The sequence below is a fragment of the Mya arenaria genome, chromosome 8 (assembly GCF_026914265.1).
Source record: "Mya arenaria isolate MELC-2E11 chromosome 8, ASM2691426v1".
NCBI lineage: Eukaryota > Metazoa > Mollusca > Bivalvia > Myida > Myidae > Mya > Mya arenaria.
The window spans coordinates 69,871,429-69,886,602 of NC_069129.1; the positions used below are offsets into that span (position 1 = coordinate 69,871,429).

Here is a 15,174-nt window from a genome sequence, read left to right on the forward strand (position 1 = left end):
TACATATAAAGCATTTTTATACAACGATTTTGCCTCGCGGCACTCTAAATCAAACCAATCAGACTTTTTAAAATGACTATTTTGTGGGCGGTTTGGATTACTACCCCGAATACTTTTTACTAAATCACGGGTCTGCGATGCCTCTAATTAAACTTATAAAATTGTAAACAATATTTTCAATACTTTCGGCATTTTGCACATCAATATTATTTATCAAATTATTAAAATCGGTCAATTTGCCAAACAGCCCACGGCGAAAGTCATTTTTCAAATTTTCATCCCATTGTACTTTTATACGCTCTGATTGTGGCTCCGCGAAACTAACAGCACTATTTGTTTTTATAACAAATGCCAGTGCACAGTGATCAGACCATTCACTTAAGTAGTCGACACTAAACTTATCAATACAATGAAAATCATGCTCTTTCATAATCAAATAATCTATAACACTTAATCCCACGTGACTCATGAAAGTAAATGATTCCGTCTCGTGAAATAACCGACTGTTAGCTATACGCAATGCAGTGGATTTACATGAATCTAATAATTTTAACCCAAACTGGTTATTTACATTATCAGTAGAACATCTGGACAATACAGAATCGGACACATAATCTTCATAATCTATAAAATTGAGAAATTTACCACACACAAACAATATTATATGCTGGTGAATTTTCTGGCCATATGTAAAGCCCAGCTAAATATATATCTCTATCAAAATAAAAGAAATCTTTAGATAGCTTTAACCACACAATAGTATCCTGTCTATTCAAAACTATGTCAACTCCTTTTTTAATCGAGTTCTTAATGTATAATACGAGACCGCCACTACATCGTTTAGCCCGCTTATGTTGAAACTTTCTGTAAAAATTAAAACATTTATAACCTTTAATATCATAGCAAGAATCCAAATTGCCCCATGATTCATATAAAATATTACATCATAATTGCACAACTTATTCAAAAAATCTGAATCAGTTAATTTATCACGTGTAAGGCCATTTATATTCCATGACACTACATTCACACCTGCCCCCCGCCCCGCTACTCGTCGCCGTTCCTAGGTTGGTCGCCGCTTCTGTTGCCCTTTGGTTCCTGTCCACTACGCACCGGATCAATGCTTATTTGGTCGTTCCTCCCTGAGCCGCCGCGCCCCTGCTTGGAATTCATCCTGTTGTCCCCGCCTGTCTGGTATCCGCCAGTTCCGTCAGCCCTCCCCGCTGTACCACGTCCCTGGTTACCGTCCCTTCCATCTATTCGTCCCGCTCCGCCACGCCCCTGGTTACCGTCCCCCTGGGCCCCGTGACCCAAAACTGAACTATCGCGTACCGGGTTCCCGTCAATGAATAGGGTGTCGTAGCTTATCCACGCTCTCTTTCCTTGATTGATGGCCGCCCGGACCTTTGGCATAAGTGCTTTCCGGCGATCTTTTATCTCCTTCGGGAACTGCTCATTTACAAAAAATGCGTGCCTTTCAATGCGTCCCGGGCTCTCCGTACCGTTTCTCTATCCTTGAAGAATGCAAATTTCGCAACGATATTTCTTTTGCCGCCCCTGTTTGGCTGGCCAGTTCGGTGGACACGCTGCTCAAACTTAAAGCTATTCACTGTGTCTCCTTCAATTTGCATTTCTTGTGTAATAAATCCTCTTAATATGTCTTCCGTTTGTGATGGTCTCTCGTTTGGCAGTTCGGCCATATTACTAAAAACTAAATTGTTTCTGATGGATTGGGAGGTAATGTAATTCATCGAGTCTTTAAGTTCAGTATTATATTTGTAAAGTTGGTCAATCTCAGACATAGCCTCACCAATAAGGTATACTTTAATTTAGCGTTCTAAATCATGCACTTAATTATTGGTCGAGCGTGTATGACATGTGCATCTTGCTCGAGCTAGTGAAGAATAAACTAAACATTATTTGATTTCATTGAACAAGATAATACATGATCCGTTATGTGTGTGCATATATTTTTACTTTTGCATTTGACTTTTTCTGTTCGTTTTGTTTACAACACCCACCCACGTGTATTAATGTTGAATGAAGGTTGTGTATTAGTTGCCAAAATAACGTTGTCCCAACTTGAAGAAAACTCAACTTTCCTTACGTTAGGACACCGTAATATATAACGTTAATACAACGTTAGTTGTATAGTTGCCACAACGTTCAGATATTACACAGGATAATATTTTGTTGACCATGACCTTTGGTTGATTTTTACCTCAGTGAAAAACTTATTATTTGAGGCAATTATAATCATCATCAACAATGTTTTATTCTAAAAGAAACAACGTTCTATGGAGGTTGTGTATTGGATGCCAAAGTTATGTTGTCACAACGTAAAAAAAATCTACATTCATAACATTGCGATAACATTACGCATAACGTTAAGACAACGTTAGCGGTAACGATGCTACAATATCATGAATATTTTCAGTGTTATCAAAGCGTTATGTGTTTGCTCGAATTACAGCTGAAACGGAACATGGAACGGAACACGGAATAATAACGCTATGGGATAAAAAATGTTAAATAATAAGTGTAGTCACATGAGGCAGATATGTGAGAAAATAGGGTTATTACGGACGCCTATGTTGATTATTTTAGAATCTACAATCAACTGTATTTCCATCATGTGTGTTTAAGATTTGTATTCATACTGTTCAAAAAGTGTAAAGTGTAATGTTGAAAAAATTATGGTACCCGAGTATTCGGATAATAATATACTTTGCCATCAATTCCAGTAAACCTGAGGACATTGTTAGATGAAAATATTTTTGCACTTTAACACATGGGTGCACCTTTAACTCCATTACTCGAAAATGATACTGACATCAGGATTGCCTGCTGTTGTTGCCCCAGCTTATTTCTTGTCGATTATCCTGTTTTGTACTTCCATAAAACAGTACTATCTCCGTTTTGGAAATTATAATAGCCGTAGTCATGGGGGACTGATTGTTAGTACAATATGGATTATTATGCAAAAGAAAATGACGTATCATGTTAACTTATTTAGTGTAAATGCAATAAATTGATATTAATACAAGTGCATTCTTTAAGTAATAGTTAGATGACATGAATCTTCATCTTAATGATTACGAATGGGCGGTGTGAGCGTGGCAAACGAGCCGTTCTTAATTATTAATATTTTAAATTAGGTCATATAACTGACTTAAAACCTCAATGGCTGACACATTGTCAACGCAAAAATCTGACGCAGGGATTGTGTATCGGATGAGTGGCAGTGGAGGGACCTTTAAACACCCGCGAAAGTTGAAATTCTTAATGATTAAGCCTAGTACTTAATGATAGACTATCTGCAATTTCATTGGCTGTAAAAGTAGGTTGTATTTAAGTTATAGTTAGATGACATGAAGTGAATTTCTTAATGAATAAGAATGGGCGGAGTGAGCGCAGCGAACGAGTCCTTCTTAATCAATAAGAATTCACTTCAGGTCATCTAACTGACTTAGAATACAACCTCATTGGCTAATACATTGTCTGACGCAAACTCTGACACAAGGATTGTGAATCGGATGATTGGCAGTAGGCGGACCTTTATTCACGCGCGAAAATTGAAATTCGTAATGATTAAGTCTACTACGTAATGGTTTCCTATCTGCAATACCATTGGCTGAAAATGTAGGTTGTATTCTAATGCGGAAATGAAGATATTTAATTGAAATGAATTCAACCACTAGGTGGTCTATGTCTTTTGTCTTGTTTATGCATATAATCATATATATGTTTTTATCCATACATTATATTGATACAATAACAAGCCTACAGCAGCATCTTGCCAATCGGTCGCCTAAAAAAACAATATCCGGTAGAAAATATAAGCCGGTTACATCGTCCATGAACATATTTTTTTTCTTAAACATGATTTATAACCCGCAGTCGTTGAACGCCCGATGGCTCTCACTTCGTGTTTAAGTTTAATATACTTATAGACTTTCAGTAATATATAACATGAGTGGTCATTGTGAATTTTATTAAACTCGTTTCCTAAAATCAATAATAAAAACTCGGCATGTTTCGTTTTGATCAATTTTAGAAAACACGATAGATAAATTCCGTATAAATTACCACTTCTGTAATATCCACTCGTAAAGTCGATATTTGTATATACATGTCCCCCTTTATTTCAGGTGAAATCAAACATGAGCTTGTGCAGCTCTTTGCTGGATTATGTTATATGTATATATGATATATATATTTTTTGAAAATGTAAATTAATTGATCATCTTATATTCACTATAAATACATTTGACGTATGTGGTGATTATATATCGATGACCAATAGGTCTGTTTTTTGAAAATATAAAACGAAAGTAGCCACTTGGAAGTGAATTGTCATTTCGACAGTCGGACCTAATGATCTAGAAGGTAAGTTCATTTTAGGGTTTTACTTACATTCTTAAACGTCACACGTTTTGGCGTTAACCTGATGTATTCAGTTAGTAATGATGGGATATAGAAGCATTAAGTTATTCAACACATGTATATAAGAAAAATTCAAACATTCTAATATTATAATGAGAAGGTAAAATAGAGACGCAGCATGTTTACAAACGATATTTGTTATGAGTTTTAGACATGGAATATGACGAGAAGAAAGTAAAACCAGCTTCCACGAGAGCGTTGTTAAGGCAACATGTGGAAGAACAAAGTGACCTTTGTGACCTTGTGGTCAAACATGGACTCTGGGTAAGGCGGATTTCACAATTTGTAGAATTTGACATAATATAATTTCCAAAACTTTGAAATTGGTGAGTAATAAAATGTTCCATAAAAAAATTCTTGGTTTACTAACAGGAATACATTACAATGAAAACAACAAGGACAAGCCAAGTAGCCTAGATGTATCCATTTCTCTATTCATTTACGAAATCAAAGGCGTACCTATGCATACTCCATCACACCCTGGTGTACATATTAACTTCAATTCCCTCGAAAGGGCTCTAGTCTTGAAATCAGGATTAACAATCGAGGGCTAAATGGATTTATATACATTTAAAGTTCAACTACTTAAAGTTCACTGTGGTTTCTCTGAAGGTTATTTAATTCAAATATCTTCAAAAAGGAAGGGAAGGACACTCCAACCAACTCTGTTTGAGACTTAACTACTAATGACATAACTTTTATACATGTAAACTTCCCACTAACATATCCCTATCGTGGTTCCAGGGGGTGGGGGAAGCACCCGGCGCCCCCCCCCCCCATCTTAAAGCGTTCAAGTTTACATTTTATTTAAATAAAGCATGAAAAGATAAAATTACACGCCCAAAATGCGCCAATTTGGTTAAAAGTTAATCCGCCCATACACACAATACTTTAAACCAAATAAATTTCGTTTCTGACGGAGGGGCGTAAGTCAAAAGGTTACGCCCCTAGCAAACGCCCCTTTTAACGTCAAGTCCTGGATCTTCCCCTATATTTGAGCGTATAATTCAAAACGCTTTAGGTACGCCTCTGGAAATGCACCATACTGAGAACTCACCATAGAATTCAAAACAGTCGTAATTCAAATCCGTTTAACACCTATAGTCTTAAACATTTAATTCATGAAATCGGAAAATAAAGACTACTTCAGTATTATTATTAACAAATAAAATATAATATATTTTTCTAAAATAGTGGAATGTTTTTTTTACTGTAGTACAAGCGGTACCACGCCTGTGTCCTGTGTGCTAGTCCTTTCGTCCAGGCTATGATTAGACACAACTTTAATGAAAAGACCAACGGTAAGTACTGTAATTATAAATATTGCAATGGCAGCTTCTGACATTTGGCTGCGTCCCACAGCCATTTTCATTCAGCGACAAATTGATCACTAAGTTCACTTGGATCAGAGATCCTATATCCCTACTTAAATTGACAAGATAAAAAGCGACAATGTCTACGGCCCCGCTTCGATAAGATGTCAATTAGTTGTAAATCTTACGCTGCTTAAGAAAGCTGGTGTACACCCGTTAAGTAACGAGCAGAATCTATGCGATTTATTGAAACGCAGTTTACAACAACAAACGAGTCCATATGCATAATTCTGTTTTGGGCGTAATCAGCGCGTCAAAACAATTATTGTAAGATACATTCTTCCCATAACTTACGCTTAAAGTCCCAATATGTTTTAATGATTTGAGTTTTTTTTGTATGTATATCCAAAAGGCTTATCTTAACCTTTTTTATATTTTAAGCCCCCCCCCCCCCACTAAAAAAAAATAATAATAAAAAAATAACAAAATCAAAAATGTATTTTAGACCACGTTCTCTCTAATCCAACCAATCGACATTCGCTATTTCATTGCACCATTTCTAATATACACGTTGTACCACCAGAAGTATCTATACAATCTCTAAAACACGATTTCTTCGAGGTAAAATGGATCACATTTGATGGACAGTTAAGCATGAAACTGTATTCATAGGCCAAGAAAAATAATCTATAATTGATCAGGCACCTCTTTTGAAACCTTCTTTCATGGTCTAATAATAATCATTAAATATACTTTACAGGCATGTTTTGGTTGAGCACTAACTTTATTCAAACTGGAGAAACTATTTTAAACTGGAATAAAAACTAAAATGGGATGAAAAGAAGCGAATTCAGTGGTATCTGATCCATTTTGCCTCGATGAAATCGTGTTTTAGGAGCTATGATGGTACAACGTGTATACGAGAAATGGAGCAAAGAAATAGCGAATGCCGATTGGTTAGATTAGAGTCAGCGTGGTCAAATGATTTGTGTGAGAGTTTAAGTACAGTTAAAGAAAACTCATTGAATATCCGGTTTCTTTCGTAACAAGTATGCCACGTTTGTCTACTGATGGACGTAATCGGGCTATTGGTATGCTACAGGCAGGTGCACGTCATGGTGACGTCGCTGCACGTTTTGGTGTGTCGCGTGTGACAAAATCTCGTCTGGCAGGTCGTTATCGAACACTTGGCACAGTAAATGATCTCCATAGATCTGGCAGGCCGCGAGTACCGACACATGCGCAATATCGCTTTATAAGGACGTCAAATCTACGTAACAGATTTTTGCCGGAAACGACCACCGCATGTATAAAACCTGGACGTACCAATGCCAGGATATGTGCTCAAACGGTGTGAAATAGGCTTGGCGAACATGGACTTAGGGCTAGACGCCCACAACACGGCCCGTGCATTACAGCAGAACTGCGACGTAAACGTCGGGATTGTGTACACCAACAGCACCGTTGGACTCAACAATAGTGGAACACCGTATTATTTAGCGACGAATCACGGTTTTGCTTGGATCACGCTGATGGACGCATACGCTGCTGTAGACGACGCAACGAACGTTTTTCTGACGCATGTTTACGTCAGAAAGATCGATTTGGGGGCCTAACGTTATGGTGTGGGGTGGAATATCCTTTCATTATCGAACCCATTTAGTGGAAGTGCAAGGTAAGCTGACAGGACAGCGATATCGAAATGAGATATTTGATAAAGTTGTTGCACCATTCATCAACGCCAATCACTATGTTCCAACAGGACAACGCTATGTGCCACACCGCTCGAGTTTCAACCACCTACCTTCAGGAGAGAAATATCAAAGTTCTTCCATGGCCTGCATTCTCACCTGACCTGTCTCCAATCGAGTATTTATGGGACGTCTTGAAACGCCGTGTTCGACGGCGTAATCCTCAAAACGCTAATGAGCTTACACTTTTTGTGAACGAAGAGTGGAAGAGTGGAAGAGTGGAAGAGTGGGCAGCGATACCACAAGAGACGATTAAGACCCTGATTCGCTCAATGCGATGTCGCTGTATTGCAGTTAGAGACGCACATGGTCGACATACCAGACACATGTACTGATTACTTGTGAATAGAGTTTTCGCATGATCGTCGTTACATCAGTAAATAATCTGCCGGTATTGATAGTTTTCTACTAATGTTATAAAATTCTATTTAAATGGTTGTTAAACATTAAATTTAATAAATATTTCAGAAAAGTGTCACAGAGAGAAGAAATAAAGTGTAAAAGTTTCTAGGTATCGTTTCTTTTTTTGACTGAGTGTATACATATACAAAACGATTTTCCATTTATGTATCTGAGAACACTTATTATGCCCCCTTTTGAAAAAAGTGGGGTATATTGTTTTGCACATGTCGGTCGGTCGGTCGGTCGGTCGGTCTGTCTGTCTGTCGGTCGGTCGGTCGGAATACCAAATGGTTTCCGATCAATAACTTGAGAACGCTTTCACCGAGGGACCTCATACTTGGTATGTGTATTGGTCATCACCAGCAGATGAACCCTATTGATTTTGAGGTCAGTGGGTCAAAGGTCAAGGTCAGTGTGACCTTTACATGAAAAACGGTTTCCGATCAATAACTTGAGAACGCTTTGACCCAGGAACCTCATACTTGGTATGTGTATTGGTCATCACCAGCAGATGAACCCTATTGATTTTGAGGTCAGTGGGTCAAAGGTCAAGGTCAGTGTGACCTTTACATGAAAAACGGTTTCCGATCAATAACTTGAGAACGCTTTGACCCAGGAACCTCATACTTGGTAGGTGTATTGGTCATGACCAGCAGATGAACCCTATTGATTTTGAGGTCAGTGGGTCAAAGGTCAAGGTCAGTGTGACCTTAACATGAAAAACGGTTTCCGATCAATAACTTGAGAACGCTTTGACCCAGGGACCTCATACTAGGTAGGCTTATTGGTCATGACCAGCAGATGAACCCTATTGATTTTGAGGTCAGTGGGTCAAAGGTCAAGGTCAGTGTGACTGTAAGCTGAAAAAAGGTTTTCTGATTGTCCATATTTTATTTTCTTATATAGTAGACAGTAGAAATTTATATGTCACTAAATGCATGAGTTGAAGTATCAGTTTTCAGTGAACATCTAGTTTAATTATGCCCCCCTTCGAAGCAGAGGGGTTATATAATTGCTTTGCACATGTCGGTCGGTCTGTTGGAAGACCAAAGCTTGTCCGAGTGATAACTCAACAATTCCCGGACCTATGGTCATCAAACTTGACATGAAGATTAGGTATGACCAGTAGATGACCTGCCTCATATGCATCCAATGACAAATCAGCTGTCATTTCAGTCCATGCATATTTCATTCAATTGTCCAAATATTTCTGGCAACTTGGCGCTCAGGGGGCATAATGTTTGACAAACATCTCTTGTTTCATCCTTATTTTACTCAATCATATCGGAATTGCAGAGAAAATACAGTTATAGTATAAACAAGTATGTTGGTTTTAGTGGGGTGCGAACCCACGACGGTCAAGTCAAAAAGATTTTACTTTTTGCTAAAAATCAATGTCATTGTTAACAACACCTGATCCACTAGACCATCAGAACTTTCATTAAAGCAACTGATATTTTGACATGTTAATAAATATGATAAATCATGTGATAATGTAAATCAACCAATTACGCAACAAAAAGACGTTGACGCTTATTTAATGCGGCGTGGCGGGGGCTCGGTGTCATGAGTCCCGCATTCGCAAAACCGCATTGCGTTTCGGGCGCTGAATGTCCGCCGCACTGATAATATCTGTCATGTGTTTCCAGTCCGGATATAAATAACCGTCACGAGTGCATCTGCGTTGCCAGGTAAACGAGGCTTGTCGAGTTACCGGCAACGCAGCGCACCCGGGTTCGTATTTTTTATACGGAGCGGACACACATGATTGATAATTTTTTACTACCATACCTTTTATGACTTTCTTGTGAAAAAACAACATAGAAAAACGCTTTATTTTCTTTGGTTTTGGAGCTATATTTTTGTAAAGATAATGTTTATGGATTTTTTTAAATATCATAATTATTCTCATAAAGTGTATGATAAAAGAAATAAAATATTTTGCGTCACAGCGCGTTATTCATCTAGCATGGGTTGGAAGATTATAAGTATCTTCCATGGCCGCTCGTGTAAGATAGGTTCATTCCGACCCGAGCGTAGGGTGTTTTGCGGAAACGAAGTTTACCGAGTTTCCGCAAAACACCCTGCGCGAGGGTCGGGATGAACCTATCTTACACGAGCGACTATGGTAGATGCTTTTTCTCCCACCTCAGTTAAACAAAATTAAGTAAAAATGTATTTTTTGGCTGGAACTCTTTTGTGCTTAGTGAAAATAATTGCGTACGGATATGCGATAATCCGTGGTTGTCATGTAAATGGTCTGATCGGTCTTAAAATAGTTCTAAGAAGAGTGAAGCATTAATTCTTGAAAGGTGCGTGAAAATTGTTTTCTGGTGACATTTGAAGCGAGAAATAATTAACTAGCGTTCTAAATATTGCCACAAGACAAGGTTTCCGTGATGCGCTACAGACGACAGTCTTCAACAAGGGAGGTAATTATAATGTGGCGACCATTAAACAGAAGTTCCATACGGGCAAGATAAGAATTTCTAGCATGGTTAAATTAATGGATCTACTTATCTGAGGTGGGAGAAAGAGTTTTCCAGTACGGCTGAATTCACCGGAAATTCCTATCCGGTGCGCTAGAATAAGTAGTTGGGATACAGTGGAACGTGCAGCGCCATTGTGTTTTCCTAATTTTATTCCGAAGTCAACAACAATCTTTTAATAGTGACAAGTTTATGTTAGTGAATTATATTTTCATTCGATTTATCTAAATAAAGTTTCTTAGGCCGTCACAAAGTTGTTGCTTGTTTCGGAGTTAATGTTTGTTCACACAAAGTATATATCACAAAGTTTCATTTGGAGCTAAAGATAAAATTAAATGTCCTCCACACTGTTTCACAAAGTAATACAAAGTATTCTAAAGCTTATTATTACTTACTCACATGTATATCTTACAACTTATATCTTTTTTTAACAAGAACTATGTTTGTCTTTACACAGTCCTAAAATTAAATTACAGTAAGAGTTTCGACAGATGTGAGAGCTTAAGATGAGAGAAGTGACCATCAACAATTTAAAGGGAAATTCTTTGCCTTCAAGCAAAACAATGACATAATAATTTTGTTTACTGAATTATCATAGAGCAAAGTAACATACGTTAGAGTCACAAATGTAAGAAGTGTCAATCATAAAATTAAGAGGCTTTTTGGAAATAAATTAGGAAGTGTCATAGACAATATTACGCAAAAACAAAGTTAATGAATTAAAAATAATTTCGAAAAATGAAATGCAAATAACAGACTGAATTTTAGAGAAAAGGTACGGCATAAAAGTTATATGAAAATATCAACATTTGCTGAAGGGTTCCAGCTTCTGTTACCTTAGTTTTAACACTCCTAATTATTTGCCACATTCAATTTCGTCATACACAAAAAGGGCTTTTACATTGAAACATGAGCGAGTACCAATCTGCGATTTTTCACTAAACAGCGTTGATAATCACAATTATTTTAGAAACAGGAGCTTAATTTCTTTATGTGAAATTCCATTTGAAAATGTTCAGTATTTCTCTAGTTATTTCTCCAGTCTATTCCGGCAACTACTCAGGTACCTTTTGCAAAGCTCCATGCTCCACCCACTTGTCTACCTCATTAGCTTATAGTGAGTCAGTAACCCAGGCCCTGATGAAGTCATTTTTGAAAAAGTGTTAGATACATGTCGTTCTGAATGAAGGAATACTCGTTCATTTAATATTTTCTATGTATTTTATTTATATCTTCATTTTGTATTACGTATCGAATTATAACTTACCACAACAATTAGGCTCCTACATTGTTCAGTTCATTGCTCTATTATTAGTATTACATCAATGTTCATGTACATGTTGAATACTTAAGTTCAAACGCTCAGACAGGAATTCAGTGAGTGATAAAACCGTTTCATACAACTTGGTTTATCTGTGTTTTGAAATAATGTGTCTCTCGTTCAATGTCTGTTGGGCTTTGACCTTGAACCTTTAAACAAAGTTGTCGTTTAATGTTTGGTTACTGGACTTGTCCCCCTAGTTTGTATTGTACAACAAGTATTATTGTGTTTCAGGGGTTTTGGAGCTGAATCTTGGGTCGCCTGAATCCATCGATATGGCGATTATGTTCTTGTATGGAAAGTCTCCCAAGTTGACTATGGAAAATGTATCCGGGGTGATCCATCTTGCCGAGTTTCTGTTGATTCCAAACCTGAAAGCGCTATGTGTAAAATGGATAAAAGAGACCAATGTAAGTGAAGAAAACGTAGAGAAATTGCTCCACCTCACAAGCCTTTTTGATTTTGAAATGGCCACTTTGACCGAATACATAAGGCAGCATTTGATAGAATTGTTAGAAGGCAATCAGTTACTGACAATCACGGCTGATACACTTGTAACTATAGTTTCCGATGAAACCCTGTCTTTTCTCACGGCGGATATAACATTAGGATTCCTGATGAAGTGGGTAGAGTACTTCCCCGAACATAGAAAAACAAAGCTAGGTGACATACTTTCCTACATAGAACTGACAAACGTAAATTCCTCAATGAAAGAAAGGGCGAAAGAGGACCAAAACTTTGAAGCGTTCCGAAGTCTATTTGAAACCGTATCTGGCAATGAGAATACAGAAACAATGCAAAATGTATTAGTCACTCAAAAAGCACATGTTTGTGGCGAGTTCTGGCTGTTTGATCTTGGGAGGGAAAGATGGTTCAGAATAGAAACGAGTGCTGACAGAATGTTCGACAAAGTGTTTCCGTCAACAATCAATGAATCAACTCTTTGTCTTGTGGAATCCTCATATAACAAATGTACAATACGTCTTCATGATTTTACAGCCGACCAGTTCTCCTGCACTTCCCTCCTTCTCACTAATTGTCATGATGAAATTTCACAAAAAATCGATGATATCTTTATATCTGGAAAACATTGTTATGTAGTCTCTGTTCATTCAGTGAAATTTACGAGAAAGGAAGAGGAACAAGTCCGCATGAAAATCGCGAATGAGCAACGATTGCGTCTGATGTCAATGTTTGGTGGTCCTATTACGATGATGGATTGTCTCGGTATGGTAGCAGGAGTACACACATACTCAGTTCGAAAATCTACCCTCTTTTCGGGAGCACTCAGCGAAGATGGTGAGCAAACAATGTTGACACCACTGTTTTCATTGAACATTAGTTTTGGAGTGAAAGTTGTGGTAAATGATGCAAAATTATTAGCACTTTTTTCCGAAAATGACAATTACTTTTGCATTTATGACGAAATTTCCTGTACGATGAAAAAGATGGAACTGAAAATAAGTTATAATGACGAGGTAAGTCCTTACAAGGACGGATTCGCTATATACAATAGAAAGAAGATTATGTATATAAGTTCAAGTAAAGGTCCTCTCATTGAAAGGAAATTGAGAGTTTATGAGACAGTTATCTGCGACGACGGTTCCCGTTCGTTTGATAAATTTGCAATAACTGGAAACAGGTGGCTTCGTTTTAGAAGAGTTTATGGAAAACAGAGCGAGGTGCATTTGGATTACACTTTTGATGAGTTAGGAAGGAAAAATCCAAACGATGCCGAATGGAAACAAATCCCCCTTCCGGGTAATTCTATAGATGATTCCATAGTTAGCGGAGTGCAAGGAATAGCGATTCCCCGCTCAAAACTGAAATGCCACGTGGAGTGTCCGCACTGTGTCCGCATCAAAGAGGGAAGACGCAACACAAGACGCAATGCTGAGAAAAGCAGAAGCCGAGATTGGAGCACTGATGATGACGATTCTGATGATGACGTTGTCGTTGGAGGCTATCCCAGAAACTATTTTTATGACAATGATGATTATTATTATTACAGTTCAGATTAAGCTTGCAGAGTGCTACATGTACACAATGTATGTAATTTTCAGAAATATAGGAACACATGCAACTATCGGGTTTTGATGATACTCGCAATTATATGGATGTAACTGAGAGATTAGTTATAGCAACAACTTCGAAGCGATTCTAAGATATCCGTGTGCAATTTTGCTGCGCTTGATTTGTATGCCAATGGACCATGATGAAAGTGAATGTTTAAATCATTTGAAAATGTTCAACATATAGTTAAATGACAATTGCAACCAATATGGCGTGTTCAGCACCATTTATAAAATATAGCAACTAATAATGAGAATACGTATTATAATCTACAGTTGCGATGTGTCAGAATTAAGACTCAAAGTTGAAATATAAATGATTAAGTAGATCTGTGTTAAATGTTTAGAAGTTGGGTTGGCAATCAGACCAAATATTTAATGGATTCTCATGCATTACGTTTATGAAAAAAGTAGATAGGCGTCATTCTGAAGATTTTTTTATTCATTTAAGCAGGTTTAATTACTCTTTTTTAAGACTATTTGCAAAATTTACAGTTTAATATTGTATAAGTACACTCAGAACATCACGTGATATGCTGTTTTAGGAATAAACACGCTATTAACAACAGTGATATGTGGCTAGGTTTTTGTGTACACACAAACTAACATTGAAAGAAGGAAAAGTAACATAACACATTTTAACGTATTTCATGACTAACATCAATATTTTGAAACAGCTTTAAAATAAAGAAAACTGAATTTAATTATTTTGACTACCCTAAAAATACACATATTTATAATTTTACCGTTTATTACATATAAATAAAATATTCTTATCCACATATTATTATAATTATTATTATTATTATTATTTCGCAATTCGTGAGTTATACTGGAACAATTTAAAATTTGACTTTCAAATACAGATTGTTAGTTAGTTGTAAACCCAAAGCACACCCAAAGCAAATTAAATGTGCTAACTATAGTACAAATATCTCGCGTTAGGTTTTTTCCCACCTTGCATCATGGAACGCTTTGCGTTCGCGCTGCATTAAACTTAGTTTCAAAAGTACTCAGGGAGAATACAAAGTCATCATTATGAACACTCACAATAAATGTGACAGTGTTTGCAAATCTGTTTTGTCAGCAGTTGAATTATTTGTATCTGCAAAAAGTTATCTTGCAAAACTGAGAATCGTGTACATGAATGCTTAGTGACAAAATTAACGACTTACTATGCTTTTTCGAATTCAATGCATTTAGCGCTTTAAGGATATTCACACAATCCACCCGACCATAATGCAGAATTGTTTAAAATGACGCTGACGTTTGACCATGATCGATAGATAAATCTTTGACTTTGTACTGTTTGAAACGAACCAAGAATTACAAGGCTTTGATCCTTCGTAAGACAATGCAACCTCTCTCATATACACGAAG

At 37.1% G+C, this 15,174-nt stretch overlaps 1 protein-coding gene across 2 annotated transcripts; it reads left to right on the forward strand.

The window, feature by feature from the left end:
- The first annotated feature begins 4,164 nt into the window (after positions 1–4,164).
- Positions 4,165–14,615, forward strand: LOC128242622 (uncharacterized). Of its 2 annotated transcripts, none has more exons than XM_052959842.1 (4): positions 4,165–4,389; positions 4,592–4,710; positions 5,663–5,747; positions 11,957–14,615. In XM_052959842.1, exons 2-4 carry the CDS (start codon positions 4,600–4,602, stop codon positions 13,741–13,743), a joined length of 1,983 nt encoding a protein of 660 aa, XP_052815802.1. In that variant the 5' UTR covers positions 4,165–4,389; positions 4,592–4,599; the 3' UTR covers positions 13,744–14,615. The 2 variants fall into 2 exon arrangements, with proteins under 2 accessions (XP_052815802.1, XP_052815801.1); XM_052959841.1 differs by having other exon boundaries at positions 4,598–4,710.
- The last annotated feature ends 559 nt before the right edge of the window (positions 14,616–15,174 follow it).